Raw genomic sequence first — 21,848 nt, forward strand, 5'->3', positions numbered from 1 at the left:
ATTGATAGATTGGCACAATTTAAATAGCATTATAAGTGAGAGAATATGTCACACACATTTTAAAAAGTTTTTTTTTAGACTATGAACATAAGAAAATTGAGCTTTATTGTCAACCTTATGTTATAAACCTGTCCATGCCTATACACCTGTACTTTCTATGATACACTGCAAAAAGCCAAATTAAGCCCATATATACACATTGCAAACATGTTAATGCAATCATTGCAAACTGATTTCCTCTATGGGACTCCCCATCCATCTATGAGGAAATGAAAAAAGTGATATCAGAACAAGGTTTGGTATCAGGTGTTTTTGAACCATCTCAATAGCCACTCCCCTTTTTGTATAAATAAAAGACGAAATGGAGCAGAGCTGTCATTCACAGTGTAGGACAAAAACAAAATATGCAGCTGCTAAGTGCTCTGGTGATTCTTACTGTACTCGCAGGCACAGGTATGTGACAGGCATTCTATTGTATATTGTTGATTTCAGGGTGGTGTCAGCAACTTTTACATTTTTATGTAAATATGTTTAAATAACTTCTTCCCTGTGCATGGGATATAGATAGATATAGACAAATAGATAAATAGATATTTAGAGACAAATAGATAGATAGTAAGATAGATAGATAGATAGATAGATAGATAGATAGATAGATAGATAGATAGATAGATAGATAGATAGATAGACATATGGATATAGACAAATAGATATAGATAGATAGATAGATAGATAGATAGATATAGACAGATAGATAGATAGATAGATATAGACAGATAGATAAAGATAAATAGATAGATAGAGACAAACAGATACATAGATAGATATAGACAGATAGATAGATAGATAGATAGATAGATAGATAGATAGATAGATAGATGATAGATAGAGAAAGATAGATAAATAGATGATAGATTGATAAATAGAGACAGATAGATAGATAGATAGATAGATATTTTTAGCAGTAGTATATCACTGTTATAGTAAATAGTTTTTTTGAATATCAAAAAACACTGTAAAATATACATATGTAGAGCTATCGTAGAAATTGTATAAGATTTTTGTTACCTCTGGATAATACAGATTTTTTTCGTGTTAAATTTAAAGGGGCCGATGTATCAAGCTCCGTATGAAGCTTGATGCCCCTTGTTTTCGGCGAGCCTGGAAACAGAAGTTATGAAGCAGTGGTATAAAGACCGCTGCTCCATAACCTGTCCGCCTGCTCTGGGGCCACAGACAGGAATCAACCCGATCGAATATGATCGGGTTGATTGACACCCCCTGCTAGCCGAGAATCTGCTGGGGGCGGCATTGCACCAGCAGATCACAAGAACTGCTGGTGCAATCATAATTGCCGACATCGTATGCTGTCGGTATTTATCGATGTGCAGCGGATATGATATGCTACATTGTATCATGTCCACTAGCGCTATGATAAATATACCCCATAGACTAAAGAGTAATATGGTCTGTATTCCAAAGTGTTTGGCAAAAGTTTTTTCAGGAATTTTCAATTCTGATATTATAGCAAAGAAAGACCTTTTGTTTTTCTAATGTCTTATAATATTTTTAAGGATCCTTATCAAATGCTTTTTAAATGATGTAATTCAACATTACCGTACCTTCTTGAAAACTATGTGACAGGCATTCTATTATATATTGTTGATTTCAGGGTGGTGTCAGCAACTTTTTACATTTATATGTAAATATGTTTAAATAACTTAATTCTTCACTGTGCATGGGATATAGATAGATATAGACAAATAGATAAATAAATAGATAGAGGTAGATAGATAGATAGATAGATAGACACAGACAGACAGACAGATATATATAGACAAATAGATAGATAAATATAGACAAATAGATATAGAAATATAGATAAATAGATAGAGACAAATAGATATTTTTAGCAGTAGTATATCACTGTTATAGTAAAGTTGTTTTTTATCTCAAAGAACACTGTAAAATATACATATGTACAGCTATCATAGAAATTGTATAAGAAAAAAAATATATGTATTTTTTTCCCTCTGGATAATAAAGATTTTTTGGTGTTAAATTTATAGCATAAAGAGTAATATAGTCTATATTCCAAAGTGTTTGGCAAAAGTTTTTTCATGAATTTTCAATATGATATCATAGAAAAGAAAGGCCTTTTGTTTTTCTAATGTCTTATAATATTTTTAAGGAACCTTATCAAATGCTTTTTAAATTATCTAATTCAACATTAACGTACCTTCTTAAAAACTTTTTTTGGAATATCTTTGTTTTTGCATTGCTTTTGTTTTTTTATTGTTTCTTTTTCCATACTCACTTTGCATTTTAATAAATACAAATTCTTCCCTCTATAAATTTGTGCAACTTGTACACAACTAAATTATGATCATATGAATAATACTCTTATATGAATAAAATGTAGTCTTTAGTCCTTAAAAGGACCCAAACTGAATTATTTTTGCAAAACTGCTAAATCAAATCAAGACATTTTCAATTAATTTCAAACACATTAGGCAATCATTATTACTGATGAACCAGTTAGATTCCTTGTGATACATTTTTGCTCACTGTTTATAGTATTCTTCTCTGTAGGTTTGCGGAAAGAACTGCATAAACTCTCAGCAAAAAAAGTTTCCATTGTTATTTTTTTATACATGTATTTGTCCTAAGGGGCCGATTTAACAATGTGCGAGAAGACATGATCCACTGTAGCGTATCATGTCCGCCACACATCGATAAAAGTCGACGGCATACACTGTCGGCATTTACCATTGCACAAGCTAGCAGGGGGTATCAATCAACCCAATCATATGCGATCGGGCGGATTGATGTCCACCGCCTCAGAGGAGGCGTACGAGTTAAGGAGCAGCGGTCTTAAGACCGCTGCTTCTTAACTCCTGTTTCTGGCGAGCCTAAAGGCTCGCGCGGAATCAGTTACATTCAGGGCCATTTGGCCCTTGTTAAATCAGCCCCTAAATGTAAGAAATCAAGATTTTCTGTATTTATTGTGTACCTCATTTGGGTTGCTTAATTATTCAAATAGTCTAATTTTCAAAGCATAGAAATGTCATAAAAAGCAACCCCTGCACAAATCCACATTTTGAATGGGGAATCATGTCAGAGGTTCACTTTTCATGGTAGTATTTTAAGCTTACTTGTTCATTTTCCCTGTAGAAAATCACTTAAATACCATAAAACACAGTCATCTCTAAAATACCAGGCAATACATATCCATGGATTTAATCTACTCAATAACATACATCTCCTATACATCTCCTAAATTATATATAGAATGACTATTAAATATATATATATAACAAGTGGTAACAGCGCTGCAAATAACTGTGCAAAACAACCTTATACACTGTGTGCAGAATTATTAGGCAAATGAGTATTTTGACCACATCATCCTCTTTATGCATGTTGTCTTACTCCAAGCTGTATAGGCTTGAAAGCCTACTACCAATTAAGCATATTAGGTGATGTGCATCTCTGTAATGAGAAGGGGTGTGGTCTAATGACATCAACACCCTATATCAGGTGTGCATAATTATTAGGCAACTTCCTTTCCTTTGGCAAAATGGGTCAAAAGAAGGACTTGACAGGCTCAGAAAAGTCAAAAATAGTGAGATATCTTGCAGAGGGATGCAGCACTCTTAAAATTGCAAAGCTTCTGAAGCGTGATCATCGAACAATAAAGCGTTTCATTCAAAATAGTCAACAGGGTCGCAAGAAGCGTGTGGAAAAACCAAGGCGCAAAATAACTGCCCATGAACTGAGAAAAGTCAAGCGTGCAGCTGCTAAGATGCCACTTGCCACCAGTTTGGCCATATTTCAGAGCTGCAACATCACTGGAGTGCCCAAAAGCACAAGGTGTGCAATACTCAGAGACATGGCCAAGGTAAGAAAGGCTGAAAGACGACCACCACTGAACAAGACACACAAGCTGAAACGTCAAGACTGGGCCAAGAAATATCTCAAGACTGATTTTTCTAAGGTTTTATGGACTGATGAAATGAGAGTGAGTCTTGATGGGCCAGATGGATGGGCCCGTGGCTGGATTGGTAAAGGGCAGAGATCTCCAGTCCGACTCAGACGCCAGCAAGGTGGAGGTGGAGTACTGGTTTGGGCTGGTATCATCAAAGATGAGCTTGTGGGGCCTTTTTGGGTTGAGGATGGAGTCAAGCTCAACTCCCAGTCCTACTGCCAGTTTCTGGAAGACACCTTCTTCAAGCAGTGGTACAGGAAGAAGTCTGCATCCTTCAAGAAAAACATGATTTTCATGCAGGACAATGCTCCATCACACGCATCCAAGTACTCCACAGCGTGGCTGGCAAGAAAGGGTATAAAAGAAGAAAATCTAATGACATGGCCTCCTTGTTCACCTGATCTGAACCCCATTGAGAACCTGTGGTCCATCATCAAATGTGAGATTTACAAGGAGGGAAAACAGTACACCTCTCTGAACAGTGTCTGGGAGGCTGTGGTTGCTGCTGCACGCAATGTTGATGGTGAACAGATCAAAACACTGACAGAATCCATGGATGGCAGGCTTTTGAGTGTCCTTGCAAAGAAAGGTGGCTATATTGGTCACTGATTAGTTTTTGTTTTGTTTTTGAATGTCAGAAATGTATATTTGTGAATGTTGAGATGTTATATTGGTTTCACTGGTAAAAATAAATAATTGAAATGGGTATATATTTGTTTTTTGTTAAGTTGCCTAATAATTATGCACAGTAATAGTCACCTGCACACACATATATCCCCCTAAAATAGCTATAACTAAAAACAAACTAAAAACTACTTCCAAAACTATTCAGCTTTGATATTAATGAGTTTTTTGGGTTCATTGAGAACATGGTTGTTGTTCAATAATAAAATTAATCCTCAAAAATACAACTTGCCTAATAATTCTGCACTCCCTGTAGTGTAGATACTAATGTTTAAACACAGTATGCAAAATATGCAAACATAGTTACTACCTCTATACAGAGTGAATGATCACAGTTTTAGTATCAATTTAAACACTTGAGAATGTTTTACAAGTGAATTGTATCTTAATACATCAATGCCTGCTGGCAGTATCAATACAGTACAAACAAACTGTTCATAATGTTATAATGTTACACAATAATAAAAACAAGTACATACAAAATAAAAATATCTCAATAAAAATGAGTAAAAGTTAAAGTTAACAGCAAGTCGCAACCTACTGGTCTAGCCAGACAACTCAAACAATATACTCACTACGCGTTTCTGGGTCGCACCCCTTTATGAGGTGTATATATATATATACATACATCAGCAAAACAACCACACTTCCTGGATTTATATTATTCCACTTTTATGCTGATGTTAAATACAGGTTTTTTGTATTCCTAGACACAATTGATATTAAATTGAGGACAAAGAAAATTATGCCTAGGAAGGTGAAATATTATACACAATGAATACTAGTGGAATAATATATATTGTAGTGGAGTGCAGAACAAAGGAATACCAATGCTAAGTTTTTCGGCATGAGTCATCCCATAGAAGATCACATTTTCTTCTAGTTTTCTGGTATGTTTATCTAGCTGTAGTTTTCCTTGTTTGATTTTGTTTTATATTGCCCTTTTTATACAGATAAATAGCAACATCACCTGTCAGTAATTTTCATTCCCAAGGTTGATAAAGCTTTTTTTGAAAATGTGTGCCCAAATTTGTAACATTTTCTAGAAAAAAAGTCTCTTGATTGCCCACTGTACCTATTTAAAAATATATTATAGAAATATGATATTCTTTTTTTCTATAAAGTTAAATTTCAATATATAATTGATTCAAAATAGCACTAAAATTACACCCAGTGAAATTTGTTATAATTGGCACCGTGGGCACTCTGTAATAGTTTATGCCACCACTGTCCTATGGTGTTGCAACTCTCCATTTAGTGGGTCAAAGGATTAGGGCTAACAGTTATAGCTTTAAGTATCCAATGTAGCAAGATCTAAAGTGCAAGAGAAATGACCACAGGATAGTGTGAAATCTGATTACAGATTTATTAGACATGCTAAAATAGAACTACTCACAAGAGTTCCGATTTAAAATGGCATAACACAAACAGATGATTGTGACAGCAAACTGAAGGGGGTTCCAGCATTCCTACTGCGGCACAATCCGGATACAAGTCGGCATGTGATGCCACCACCCGATCTCCTCCGCCACACTATCATGAACACACCTCCTCTTAGAACTGTCACTCAAAGTTTGAGTATTAAGCGCCTCAACGCGTTTCTCCGCCTCCTCTGGTGGCTTTCTCATGAGTACTGAATGCGGGTCAGAAGCTGTGATTTATACTGCTGGTAATATGCTGCCACCTAACTCTGCTGCAGATTGCTGGATTGTTTTGGCGTTTAGAAGTCAGCAGCATGCTTTAAGCATTGTAACATGTTGCAAATCGATAAATTCCTAAAACTAGGCAACAAAGCTGGCTACATACGTTTAAACGTATCTGTATATAGTTTTTCATATGCATAGTAGGAATATAATGTTATTTTCCTGAAACTATAATAATGAATACATTTTATGGAAGCAATTACATATTTTTGGACTTATACCATCTGATATGTTTTACTTATATGTATTCTTCTTTTGTTATACTTATTTCATGTTTGAGTTTTATTGTTTTTAATTACCTTGTAGATACACATCATTACATCACAAGCAGCATTCTGATTCTACAGACAGATTATTCATGAAACCTATTCTTTTTTCTTTCCACAGGGTCTGCTCTTTCGTGTTATGGTGAGTCTTAATATGTAGCCAAGTAATTCTGCCTACGGTCATTTATGTAAAAAGTTATTATGTTTTGAATGCACCTTGTACCATTCTTTATAAATTCAATGTGATCTAATTTCTTGAAGGGATAGTAAAGTCCAAATTAAACTTTCATGATTCAGATAAGGCATGCAATTTTAAACAACTTTCTAATATACTTTTATCATCAAATTTGCTTTGTTCTCTTGTTATTCTTAGTTGAAGACTACTACTAGGTAGGCTCATATGCTAATTTCTAAGCCCTTAAAGGCTGCCTCTAATTTGAATGCATTTGGCAGTTGTTCACAGCTAGAGGGCTTTAGTTCAATAGATAACATTGTACACATGCACGTGAAGTTATTTAAGAGTCAGCCCTAATTGCCTGAAATGCAAGTCTGTCAAAAGATCTGAGATAAGGAGGCAGTCAACAGAAGCTTAGATACAAGGTAATTACAGAGGTAAAACATATATTTATATAACAGTTTTGGTTATGCAAAACTGGGGAATGGTAAATAAAGGGATTATCTATCTTTTTAAACAATAACATTTTTGGTGTTTACTATCCCTTTAATATAAGGCTGCCCAAGTCTTGTCTTTTAGGGCCAAACATGTACCTTAATTTTTATATCTGTCTTCTTTATCATGTTAGTTTAATATAGCCTCAGACAACTTAAAGGGACATGAAATCCAAAACATTTATTTCATGATTTAAGTAGAACATACAATTTTAAACAGCTTTCTAATGTACTTCTATTATATAATTTGTTTCATTCTATTGTTATCATTTGTTGAAGGAGCAGCAATGCACTACTGGTTTCTAACAAAACACATGGGTGAACCAATGACAATCGTTAAATATATGCAGCCACCAATCAGCAGCTAGAACATAGGTTCTTTGCTGCACCAGAGCTTACCTAGATAAACATTTTAGCAAATTATAACAAGAGGATGAAGCAAATTAAATAATAGAAGTAAATTGGAAAGTTGTTTAAAATGGTATGCTCTGTCTAAATCATGAAAGATTTTTTTTTTTTATTTCATGTCCCTTTAATTAGTCCTAGCAATAAAGGCCTCTTATTGGACTCCTCTTTTTTATTATATGGAAGCCTGTGATAAATGTTTTACATGAACATCTTACACCACCCATGTGATAAGGATGGTGGTTGTGTGTGTCATCATTCTGCTCCATGTATGCAGTCCTTGCTATTTAGCACCATGCTCTCTCATTCCTGTGCCATCTTCCTTACTTTTTATATTCTTCCCTCACGTTTGTTTCATTTTCTATTTATGTTTTTGTGCCATTATCTTTGTCATTCTTGCCATCAACTGAGTCAGCATCTCGACTACTTGTGCCATCCCTTCTCTAATTTGTCTTTCCCTCTCCCATTTGTATCACACTGTGCTACCCTTTTCATTTTGTGTCATACTCCTCTATTGATTGGGTCCATCTCTTTTCACCTGTGTGTGCTATCTTAATCCTCCATTTTGTGTCATATTTCTCCTCCTGTTTCCTATCCTCTTTCAGGCATCCCCTCACACCACCATCTTTCTGCCTTATTCTCTGCTTATAGAGAGCCCCATAATCAGTAATAGTGAACTTCACAAGAGGAGGAGTAAAACACTAAGCTTATAGCATTTTGGGTCTTTCTTGAAACCCGATTCTACCAGCAGTTGCTCATACCAGACCTGTCCACATCAAACACACCTGTCCCTCACTTAAAAACTGTAATACTGGGTTGATTCTGTTTGAAGTTTAGTTAATTAACATTGTCACAGGTAAATTTATAACCAGGTTGATATATCAAAGAACGCTAGATGTAGAATGAAGTCCTCTTTCTATGATAATATTTTATAAAGTCTACATGACCAACAACATTTAATACACGTTGATGCATGACTATAAAATATTATAACATTATCATAGCAGTGATATAACATGAATTTCCAGGAGTCATAACTTTTAGTTGTAAAAACTCTGGGTGTGCAAAAATGCAATCATGATGGAGAACAAATTTCACTTCAGCGTTATCCATAACACCTTTTTTACACATATTACAAGTAAATGGTTCCTACCATTAATGTCTTGAGTGGTGCATCAAAAACATCAAACAAAAAATTATAAAAAAATAAAAATAATCATCTCCCTTAGTGCAGGAAAACCTGTTGCACCATTAACCCCATAAACTCCCAGAATCCCCCCCCCCCACCATTGCAGTCAGTAGAAATTACTTGTTTACTATTGGTTGATAAAATAATAATAATAATAGGAATAAGCAGTTAGCCTATCGGTTCATTGGAATTTTCTAAAATAATCTGTCCTTCTAAGTTTAGTACGAAATTACTAGAGGGTATTATTGAATTTCAGTCATTTTAGAGTAGAAAATGTATACAGAATATTAGAACAATTTTAACTTGATTACATATTTCCTGAGAGGCACAACATGTTAAAAGGATACAGAAGTATTCGAAGATACAGAATTTTCCGAATCCCATTCTGTAAAGAATAATAAAATGAGTGAGCTTTACTGAAACGTTTTGTAGAATTATTTAATGCCGGGAGAGGCTAAAGTGGATGCAGTTGTGGAACTACAATTGGTGCAATGACACCAGGGCCCAAGTTCTGGAGGTGGCCCATAGCAGCCAATCTATACATAGCTGTGTGCAGAATATGTACAATCCTAATGCATGGGAGACTTTTATTAGTGCAGGTTGTACGTCTATCTATCTACCTCTATTTATCTATATCTATCTATGTTTATCTCTATCTATTTCAATCTATCTATATCATTCTATCATCTAAGACTCTCTCATATAGCAGCACTCACTTAAAAATATTTTGCAACAGAATGTCCTGCCTTGTTTTTTTTTTTTTTACATTTTTTTCTACTTTTTATGTTCACTCTGGTAAAATCAAGAGTGCAGAAGATAGCCACCCCTCCCTTCCTACTAAGGCCTAGTTTCCATTGGGGTGGCAAAGTTGGGAAACTGGTGGTAACAAAAAAATTCTGCATAGACTTTAATGAAGATAAATGTGTTTACCTCAAGTCTCCAGACTTTGCCACCTCAATAGAAACTAGGCCTAAGATAATACAATCAAACACTAGAGTGAGCTTTCAAGCCATGTGAAAAAGGGAACATTGCTAAGGTTGCCTATTAAAAAAAAAGGGGTCAGTATACTTTCAGTGTTATATTTTACAACCCTCTGTCCCTTTATGTTCTAACTTTAACACCTGTATGAATTGCTCTGTCTGTATATCCCTACACTGAATCTTGTCAGAGGACTGGGGCTTACTAACTTTTACAAAACAAAATATCAATTCCTAGCTAAAGGTCCTTAATAATTACTTAAAATGTATATTATTTAAGGATAAATGACTAGCTGAGGTATGGGTGGGTAGATTCATAGTAAAAGGTCAGTGTATTAGTTCAGGACAGGTTGTTCTTATGCATCCCTGGGGCATCTACAGTATGACACACATTTTAAAGCAAGGGTTTTCTAGCTAAATAAAAAATACTTTGTCCTTTTTCCCTTGGCTATAGGTTTCTGCATATTTTACATAACAGAAAACAGCAAGGGAGACACATTTGTAATCTAATTGATGAAAACACTGATGCAAAATACTTTTTAGCATAGTATGAAAGTTTAACATTGTTTTTCAACCTAATAAAAAGAAAATCAGAAAACTATCTATGGTATTTTGTTTAATAATTCATTCACTTTGGATCTCTGTATTTTTATAAAATACACACACACATATATAATAAGCATTCAAACAAATTTCAAGCACACACCAATATGTAAATCAAATTGACACAATTTAATTCTGAAAAACTTCATTTGAACATTGGTGTGGGTCATTTGTTAGAATCTATTATCAGCGCTGCGGAACCTGTTGGCGCTCTACAAATACCTGATAATAATAATAATCTATTAGACCTAGTATCATTAATTGTTGTTTAGATATATCTTAGTGTTTGTTTATTATTAAACACATACATATAGCCTTGAGTTGCATTACATGCACCATTTCTTGAGTTGTGTTTGGTGTTGATAATTACACACAGAGACATTTATATGCACACACACACAGTTAGATATATTCATATGCACATACAAACACAGTTAGAGACATTTATATGCACACACACACACACACACACACAGAGACATTTGTATGCACATACATATACACACACACACACAATTAGAGACATTTATATGCACATACACACAGTTAGAGACATTTATATGCACATACGCACACACACTGTTAGATACATTTATATGCACATACACACAGTTAGAAAATTTATATGCACATACACACAGAAACATAAATACACTATCGTTATGACCTACCAGTTTTAGAAAATGGCATTATATGCCCATTTCTTAATGTTTAGGTGTGTTTTAGTGTTTATAATCACACACAAATACAAGTATGTAAAACACACACACAAGCACATTTTTAGAAGTTTACATTCTATGCATCATTTCTTATTGTTGTGATGTTTGGTGTTTTTGATTACAAGTACACACAGCAAGAGACATACACACACATACATACACGTACAAGCACATGCATAAACACCCACATACACACACATACAGACATATACACACAGATACGTACACACATACTGTACATAAACACACAATTGTGATGACCCACTAGTTTTAGAAATTTGCATCATATGCACTATTTAATGTCTATGTGCTGATTCTCAGTCCACTTTTGTGCAACATAGATCCTATACAAACCTGTTGTTTCTGCTCTCTGTAGGTGGTCTTAATGGAGACCCACCCATGTGCTCAAATTGTACAGGCAGCTGTACAGCAGGAATTGGTTGCAAGTGTTCTACCTCTTCTGCATTTTGCCTCCCGAATCCTCACACTTGTTCCATGAATTCTACAGCTTGTTGTCTCTCAAACCTTTCTTGGCACCCAGACCTTGGCTGTTGTGTAGGTAAGTAAATACATAAAATCACCTGCTGGAAATGGGCAAAAGAACAGGTAGAAATGGAGTTTAAACTTTAATAGAAATAATTAAATGAAGAATAAAGTCTTCTTTTTTAATGCATTAAAAACAAGGTATTACAGTATTCTGTCTTTATGGAAAAATTGTGCACAGACATTTATTTCCTCTTAGCTTCCAAATCAGTTTAATATTGAACAAACTTGAATCTGTAGTGGGTTATGTGATCAGAGCACCTCACGTCTATTGATATCATTTAATATACTTGAAAGTTGCTATCATATCACCTCTTTCCTTTCCTCTTCTAAGCTATACATATTTAGGTAATTAAGCCTCTCCTGGTACTTTTTATTTTTAACCCTTTGAGTGCTAAGCACTTTCCCACCTGGGTGCTAAGGTTTTTAAAGAATTTTTTTTTTTACCTTTCCAATGGTGGGTCTTGGGGGTCTGTACTGTAGCTGCTTAGATGCCTGAGATACAGGCTTCTAAGCAGCATGCCCCCTGATCCTATATTTAACATTGTTAATGTTAAATAAAGTTGCGCAGTGACGTCATCACGTCATTGTGCATAACATCACTGCGCGTAATGTAAAGCCCCGGCAATGCCTGTCACTATGCAGGCCCGATCGCCGGGGTAGGTAGGAGCCGGTGGGAGCCCCCAGATCTCCCTCAAAGTGAGAGAGTACTAGTGAGCCGTCATTAGCACCTGACTGAGACAATTTGTGATGGCTCAGAGCTGTCATTAGCACTCAAGGGGTTAAGACCATGTACCATTTTGGTAGCCCTCCTTTGCACAGATTCAAGTTTGTCATGTATTGTATAGAAAGAGCGCCAAGAGACAGACCCACCTATAGCGCTGAACAAAGGCAATCTAGCTAGCCTGAATGAGAATGGTAGTGGGTTGTGTGATCAGAGTGCCTCACGATCAAGGCCAGGTGACTGAAAACTCCAAAGTATGGAGTAGAATAAGTGGTGATAATCAGGTATGATATACGGAAGATTTTATCATACACATTATCACAAACATTCTATTGATGTTGTAAGCTTTTTGAAAAATAACATATTTAAAAAAAATAAAAACAAAATTCAAGAACAATGGGGTCATGATCTCAAGCTAAAGGGTAGTATATTCAGGATTAACTTGCGTAAGTACTTTTCACAAAAAGGGTTATTAATTCATATAATAAACTTCCACAAGAGGTGGTAGTGACAAACACTGAGGGGGACTTTAAGAATGCCTGGGATAAGCATAAGGGTATCCTGTGAACTAGATAAGTTTATACTTTTAGGAAATATCGGGCAGACTTGCTGGGTCTATGGCTCTTATCTGCCGTCAAAATCTTTGTTTTACACCCCAAGCACTTTAGCTATTCATTTAATCCCTTCACATAGGTTAAACATGTTCTAATGAGTTTAGAATGTCCCTTAAAGTTTAATGTGATGAGTTACCTTCCTATGATATTAACAGTTATCTTGTTCTATTTATTTCCAGAGGAAGCCTTCTGCTCTCCAATGTGTCTACCAGATGAAACTTGTACCTATGTTAATTCAACACCAACCTGCAAATACAATAGTACTTTGTACCAATCCCTTCACCTTGGTAAGATTAAATCTATTAGAAGTTCTACTGAGAAAGTAGCAAAAGCTAAACATTGTTTACAAGTCATTTGCGTTACCTACAGTTGGACAAAGAGCAAATGGTAGAAAAAAATAGTTTAAATAAGAAATAACTAAGTAACAAATATCTGTGGAAACATTTTAATAAGCTTCCTCAGGGCAAACTATGCACCAACTTGGAGACAGAAAAAGTCTTTAGGGTAGGCATGGACCCTTTTTAGGTTACATGACCAGCCTAGTATGAATGGTATGAGAGAGGACAGAGATACTCGAAAAATTAGGGATTTTACGTAGAAGTGAAGTCACAACTACTGCATTCTCTATAATAATTAGAGCCCTAGGATAGATTTTGTTATGTAGTAGGTAAACTGGGGACATACTCAGCACTGGAGTCTTCTATTCTCACAATGACAACTATGAGAATGGAATTATTGGTATTTGTCACATAGTGAAAGAGATTTATTTAGAGGCAACTAGGGAAAGGTGGATGACACTAGTTAATACAGCAAAACTATAAGCTCTTCAGGCCAGGGCTGATTCCTTCTTTATCAATGTATATGTTTAAATGTGTAAAAACAAAAATGTACTTATCAGTTACCGTATCATTATGTATAACTGCCACATATGAAAGGGGTATTACTATTATTATTATTAATAATAATAATAATAATAATTTCTACAATAACATAATAATCATGATAATAATTATTAATATTAATAATAACAACATTGGCAGCAATACAATGTAAAAATCAGAGAAGCATAAACTTCTCAGCAGGAAATTAATTTGCAGTGATAATGGTACCTCAACTAGATGAGTGATAAATCAAATTATGTTATCTTAGACAAATTAATATTGTTAGGCAATTTCTATCAAATATTGCTATTACAGAATATAAAAAAAATCAACAAATCATTACAAATTTAAATTCACTTCCTAAAAAAGTGATTTATACTTCAAAGTAAACACACCATGACTTTAACACATAAATCACACAGGAGAGAAGGAAGCTTTCACACCCTTTACAGGCTATAATAAAGTTAAGGCTTCAAATAGTTTTTACAATAAGAGCAAAACCAAAAAAAAAAAAAAAAAAACCTCATGGAGCATAGTAAGTTTAGGTGTAATTTGTGGAATCAATTCTTTACAAAAAAAAGGCTGTTGATTCATGGGTTAACACAAATGGTTAACTTAGTACTTTATGAAGCCATGAAAACTGTCCCTTCTTTAGTAAAATTTGCTCTTGCATTTATCAAGCAACCACAAGTTTCAGAGTCAGTATGTATACATATAGGGGCCTAGTTATCAACGTGTCTACTTTCCTGCCTTCGCCGGTCCAATACGCCCGCCTAAGCTCACCTACCATCGCCGCCGCGGACCTGAAAAAATCCGCCTAAGTTATCAATAAATCTGTCAAAAAGCCGCACACCAAGTACGGGGCGATGAGCAGGGGACTGTGAGAGTTATCACTCATCCGATCTCGCTGCTCTTCGGCTTTTTTACAGCTTTATTGCTAGCCTGTCACTAAGCACCCACACTAACTACACTGTTCTACCCCCTATACCGGCGCCCCCGGAGCCCCCCGCAACACAATAAAGTTACTAACCCCTAAACCACCGCTCCTAAACCCCACTGCAACTCTTATAAATGTATTAACCCCTAAACCGCCGCTCCAAAACACCGCCGCAACCTACATTATACCTAGTAACCCCTATCCTGCCCCCCCTATACCGCCGCCCTCTATAATAAAGTTATTAACCCCTATCCTGCTGATCCCGCACCTCGCCGCAAATAAATAAATAGTTTAACCCCTAAACCGCTGCAACCTATATTAAATGTATTAACCCCTAATCTGCCCCCCCTACACCGTCGCCACCTATAATACATTTATTAACCCCTATCCTGCCCCCCACTACACCGCCGCCACTGTAATAAATTTATTAACCCCTAAACCTAAGTCTAACACTAACCCTAACACCCCCCTAACTTAAATATTAATTAAATAAATCTAAATAATATTTCTCTTATTAAATAAATTAATCCTATTTAAAACTAAAAACTTACCTTTAAAATAAACCCTAATATAGCTACAATATAAATAATAATTATATTGTAGCTATCTTAGGATTTATTTTTAATTTTATAGGTAACTTTCAATTTATTTTAACTAGGTACAATAGCTATTAAATAGTTATTAACTATTTAATAGCTACCTAGCTAAAATAAAGAGAAATTTACCTGTAAAATAAAAACTAACCTAAGTTACAATTACACCTAACACTACACTATACTTTAATAAATTATTCCTATTTAAAACTAAATACTTACCTGTAAAATAAACCCTAAGATAGCTACAATGTAATTAATAATTACATTGTAGCTATTTTAGGATTTATATTTATTTTACAGGTAACTTTGTATTTATTTTAGCTAGTTAGAATTGTTATTAAATAGTTATTAACTATTTAATAACTACCTAGCTAAAAGAAATACAAAATTACCTGTAAAATAAATCCTAACCTAAGTTACAATTAAACCTAACACTACACTATCATTACATTAATTAAATAAATTAACTACAAATAACTACAATTAAATACAATTACATAAACTAACTAAAGTACAAAAAATAAAAAAAGCTAAGTTACAAAAAATAAAAAAATAAGTTACAAACATTTTAAAAATATTACAACAATTTTAAGCTAATTACACCTAATCTAAGCCCCCTAATAAAATAACAAAGCCCCCCAAAATAAAAAAATTCCCTACCCTATTCTACATTAAAAAAGTTCAAAGCTCTTTTACCTTACCAGCCCTTAAAAGGGCCTTTTGTGGGGCATGCCCCAAAGAAAACAGCTCTTTTGCCTGTAAAAGAAAAATACAACCCCCCCCCAACATTAAAACCCACCAGCCACATACCCCTAATCTAACCCAAACCCCCCTTAAAATAACCTAACACTAATCCCCTGAAGATCATCCTACCTTGAGTCGTCTTCACTCAGCCGAGCCACCGATGGAACTGAAGAGGAGATCCGGAGCGGCAGAAGTGATCCTCCAAGGGGCGCTGAAGAAATCTTCCATCCGATGAAGTGATCCTCCAGGCGGCGCTGAAGAAGTCTTCCATCTGGGCGATGTCATCTTCCAAGCGGCGCTGAAGAAGTCTTCTATCCGGGCAATGTCATCTTCTAAGCGGGGTCTTCAATCTTCTTTCTTCAGGATCCATCTTCATCCCGCCGACGCGGAACATCCTTCTTTCCCAACGGACTACCAAGATGGCGTCCCTTCAATTCCGATTGGCTGATAGGATTCTATCAGCCAATCGGAATTAAGGTAGGAAAAATCTGATTGGCTGATTGAATCAGCCAATCAGATTGAAGTTCCTTAAAGGAGCCTTCATTCGTCGGTAGTCCGTCGGGAAAGAAGGATGTTCCGCGTCGGCGGGATGAAGATGGATCCTGAAGAAAGAAGATTGAAGACCCCGCTTGGAAGATGACATTGCCCGGATAGAAGACTTCTTCAGCGCCGCTTGGAAGATGACATCGCCCGGATGGAAGACTTCTTCAGCGCCGCCTGGAGGATCACTTCATCGGATGGAAGACTTCTTCAGTGCCCCTTGGAGGATCACTTCTGCCGCTCCAGATCTCCTCTTCAGTTCAATCTGTGGCTCGGCTGAGTGAAGACGACTCAAGGTAGGATGATCTTCAGGGGATTAGTGTTAGGTTATTTTAAGGGGGGTTTGGGTTAGATTAGGGGTATGTGGGTGGTGGGTTTTAATGTTGGGGGGGGGTTGTATTTTTCTTTTACAGGCAAAAGAGCAATTTTCTTTGGGGCATGCCCCACAAAAGGCCCTTTTAAGGGCTGGTAAGGTAAAAGAGCTTTGAACTTTTTTAATGTAGGGTAGGGAATTTTTTTATTTTGGGGGGCTTTGTTATTTTATTAGGGGGCTTAGATTAGGTGTAATTAGCTTAAAATTGTTGTAATATTTTTTTTATTTTTTGTAACTTAGCTTTTTTTATTTTTTGTACTTTAGTTAGTTTATGTAATTGTATTTAATTGTAGTTATTTGTAGTTAATTTATTTAATTAATGTAATGATAGTGTAGTGTTAGGTTTAATTGTAACTTAGGTTAGGATTTATTTTACAGGTAATTTTGTATTTCTTTTAGCTAGGTAGTTATTAAATAGTTAATAACTATTTAATAACTATTCTAACTAGCTAAAATAAATACAAAGTTGCCTGTAAAATAAATTTAAATCCTAAAATAGCTACAATATAATTATTAATTACATTGTAGCTATCTTAGGGTTTATTTTACAGGTAAGTATTTAGTTTTAAATAGGAATAATTTATTAAAGTATAGTGTAGTGTTAGGTGTAATTGTAACTTAGGTTAGTTTTTATTTTACAGGTAAATTTCTCTTTATTTTAGCTAGGTAGCTATTAAATAGTTAATAACTATTTAATAGCTATTGTACCTAGTTAAAATAAATTGAAAGTTACCTGTAAAATAAAAAGAAATCCTAAGATAGCTACAATATAATTATTATTTATATTGTAGCTATATTAGGGTTTATTTTAAAGGTAAGTATTTAGTTTTAAATAGGATTAATTTAGTTAATAATAGAAATATTATTTAGATTTATTTAATTAATATTTAAGTTAGGGGGGGTGTTAGGGTTAGTGTTAGACTTAAGTTTAGGGGTTAATAATTTTATTACAGTGGCGGCGGTGTAGGTGGGCAGGATAGGGATTAATAAATGTATTATAGGTGTAGGGGAGGCAGATTAGGGGTTAATAAGTTTAATATAGGATGCGGCGGGGTCCGGGAGCGGCGGTTTAGGGGTTAAACTATTTATTTAGTTGCGGCGAGGTGCGGGATCGGCAGGATAGGGGTTAATAACTTTATTATAGAGGGCGGCGGTATAGGGGGGGCAGGATAGGGGTTACTAGGTATAATGTAGGTTGCGGCGGTGTCCGGGAGCGGCGGTTTAAGGGTTAATACATTTATTATAGTTGCGGCGGGGTCAGGGAGCGGCGGTTTAGGGGTTAATATGTATAGAGTAGCTTGTGGTGGGCTCCGGGAGTGGCGGTTTAGGGGGTAATAACTTTATTTAGTTGCGGCGGTGTAGTGGGGGACAGCTTAGGGGTGTTTAGACTCGGGGTACATGTTAGGGTGTTAGGTGTAGACAGCTCCCATAGAAATCAATGGGATGTCTGGCAGCAGCGAACATGAACTTTCGCTATGGTCAGACTCCCATTGATTCCTATGGGATCCGCTGCCTCCAGGGCGGCGGATTGAAAAACAGGTACGCTGGGCCGGAAAAGTGCCGAGCGTACCTGCTAGTTTTTTGATAACTAGCAAAAGTAGTCAGATTGTGCCGCACTTGTGTGCAGAACATCTGTAGTGACGTAAGAATCGATCTGTGTCGGACTGAGTCCGGCGGATGGAAGCTTACGTCACAAAATTCTACTTTTGCCGGTCTCTAGCCTTTGATAACTAAGGCGAATCAGCCTCGCCACAAATACGCTGCGGAATTCCAGCGTATTTGAGGTTGACGGCTTGATAACTAGGCCCCATAGAGTATATGTGTATATAATGATAATTTATTTAACTTTGGATATAAACAATTGTGTTATTGTGTCACCTGAGTAGATTAGAGACAATTGCAGGTGTGATTTTTTACTTGATGTGACTACTCGAAAAAACATTGGCCTAGTCACAGAGGGGAATATAACCTTATGTGTGTCAACCAGGTGAGGGCTTACATCATGCTATTGCAGAATTCTCAATAATGGTAATTGTATTTGGATATCTAGATAGGTGAAAACACCTCTGTTTACTTTATGCACTGACAAAAGTCCATATACGAGCCAACACGCGTTTCATATTTCTTTTACTCACCTGCTGTTTTCACTAACCATCAACTAATGTCAGGATTCCTGCTTTTGGCCAGTGTAGCACAGCTCTGTTTTTACAGTGTTATACATATATTTTGACTATCAGTTGAGAAAGATTTTTCCATATATCTAGCTAGGCTGATCGGTTACCATGGTGTTGATTATACTCTCATGACTTATTATAGGGCCATTATAGTTTAATCTGTTAGAGAATGTCCTTTTAACACTAAAAACACTGTAATGTTGCGTGTTTAACCCCACAACGGGATTAATCATATAGTTAAAGTCCCACTCAGGACCTGCAGAGCACTGCTGGTACCAAGCGGAATCTGCAGCGCAAGTTGCATAGCTGGGTCATGTGACAAGCACTGACTGGAATAGTGTATGTTTCCACTCGGGACCCACAGTGATTTAAAGAGACAGGAAACCCACATATGTTCTTTCCTGATTCAGACAGAGAATATACATTTAAACACATTTCCAATTTACTTCTGTTATCTAGTTTGCTTCATTCTCTTTGTATCTTTTGTTAAAGGAGCAGCAATGCACTACTGGGAGCTAGCTGAATGCATTGGGTGAGCCAATAACTAGAGTCATATATGTACCAATCAGCAGGACCTGAACCTATTTAGGTATCCTTTTCAACAAAGGATACCAAGAGAGCAAAACAAATTAAATAATAGAAGTAAATTGGAAAGTTGTTTAAAATCACTTGCTCTATCTGAATCATGAAAGAAAAAAATTGGGTTTCATATCCATTTAAAGTTAAAGTCAACCATAGTGTTTTTGAAACGCTAGGCTTGACTGTTGAAACAAATAAAGGGCACTTTCATTCATGAAGTATTAGATACTTCATGCAGAAAGTGCCTTTATTCATTTCAACTGTTCGCCGTTCTTAGCTGCTACGGCAGCCCACGACCAAAAATTTTTTTTGCTTATAGGTGACGTTTTCACCTCTTAGCCAATAGCTGCGCGGTAAATCCGGTTTGGTGCCCATGGGAGCCGGATTTACCGCACTGCTATTTGCTAAGAGATGAAAATGTCACCTCTTAGCAAAATATGTTTTTTGCCGTGGGCTGCTGTAGCAGCTAAGAGCGGCAAACAATTGAAACGAATAAAGGCACTTTCTGCATGAAGTATTTTATACTTTATGAATGAAAGTGCCCTTTATTTGTTTCAACAGTCAAGCCTAGCGTTTCAAAATGCTATGGTTGACTTTCACTTTGTCTGTTTAACCCCTTTGCAGTTAAGCACATACTAATGGGTTAGAGCATGTAATTTTAACACTATAATGGCACTTTATTATTAATTATGTTTAATAATGGTAATACAAGTTTAATTTTATTCTTAATAACCATATTGGCTTAACAGTGTGTGCACTAAACTCTATTGAATTCTTTTAGCTTAGTAATATAACTATGGTTTGTTCACCAGGTTTAGTATATAGGTATATCTTGCATCCGATTTATTATGATGTGGGAGGACATGATCCACTATAGTAGATCATGTCCGCCCGACATCGCTAAATGCAGACAGCGTATGCTGTCGGCATTTAACATTGCACAAGCATTCCTAGCGAAATGCTTGTGCAGTGCCGCCCCCTGCAGATTTGCGGCCAATGATCCCGATCTTATCCGATTGGGCTGATTGCTGTCTGCCGCCTCAGAGGTGGCAGACGAGTTAAGAAGCAGCGGTCTTAAGCGCACGGAAACAGCTGCATAAGGGTGCATACAAGGCTTGATAAATCTGCCCCATACTCTTTACAGAATACACAGTACCAATATTAATATGATGTCAACATATTTTACAACTCATATTTAAACATTTTTAAGGAATTGAATTGTAAGTTTAATGTCTTTTTAAAGACATTTTAAATATCATAAAATGCTAACAGAATAATAATATACAATGAAATTATGAATACAAATATAAATGCATATTGATAAAAAAAAATGTAATCTGTGGCATTGTATTTTAATAGGAATAAATAATGTATCTACCTCAGTGACATGTGGAGGCAACAATATGACAGTGTCTGTGAGTAAAAACTTGTTGGAATACCTACACTACAATCCCTCGGCCTCCAGTTTATCAGATGGTAACTGTACTGGTGCTTTTGAGGACATCCTGAATGGGCAGAAAGTGTACTCACTTGCGGTGAGCAATGCTAACAAAGTCTGCGGCAACACAATGACGGTGAGCAAGAAAGAGGGAGGGGCTTCTTATTGTACATAATTACCAGGGGCGGAGCTACCATTTGTACAGCAGGTGCAGTTGCATAAGGGTCTAATTGCTTGAGGAGGCCCATAGCAACCATTCTATAAATAGGTGTGTGCACAATATTTATCTGCCTATTTTTATTTATACTCAAAGTTATTATACAGAGCAGCATTTATATTATTTCCATAACTTACTACTGAGTTACCTTTGGGGGGCCTAAAAATAATTTAGCACCAGTGCCCTCTGTTGAGTAGGTCCGCTACTGGTAACTTACTAGGTATTCATGTGTGTTACTACAGTGTATACTACTTTGCATATTATAGTATATATGTAAAATGCTTA

At 35.9% G+C, this 21,848-nt stretch overlaps 1 protein-coding gene across 1 annotated transcript in view; it reads left to right on the forward strand.

The window, feature by feature from the left end:
* The first annotated feature begins 392 nt into the window (after window positions 1-392).
* LOC128653572 (pancreatic secretory granule membrane major glycoprotein GP2-like) overlaps window positions 393-21,848 on the forward strand; it is a 34,164-nt gene continuing 12,708 nt past the window's right edge. Inside the window, exons 1-5 of the mRNA XM_053706953.1 lie at window positions 393-453; window positions 6,763-6,783; window positions 11,580-11,762; window positions 13,264-13,371; window positions 21,268-21,482. Of these exons, the coding sequence (XP_053562928.1) occupies window positions 405-453; window positions 6,763-6,783; window positions 11,580-11,762; window positions 13,264-13,371; window positions 21,268-21,482 (576 nt within the window). The 5' untranslated portion in view covers window positions 393-404. The remainder of the gene's footprint in view (window positions 454-6,762; window positions 6,784-11,579; window positions 11,763-13,263; window positions 13,372-21,267; window positions 21,483-21,848) is intronic.

This window comes from Bombina bombina, chromosome 3, assembly GCF_027579735.1.
Source record: "Bombina bombina isolate aBomBom1 chromosome 3, aBomBom1.pri, whole genome shotgun sequence".
Taxonomy (NCBI): Eukaryota; Metazoa; Chordata; class Amphibia; order Anura; family Bombinatoridae; genus Bombina; species Bombina bombina.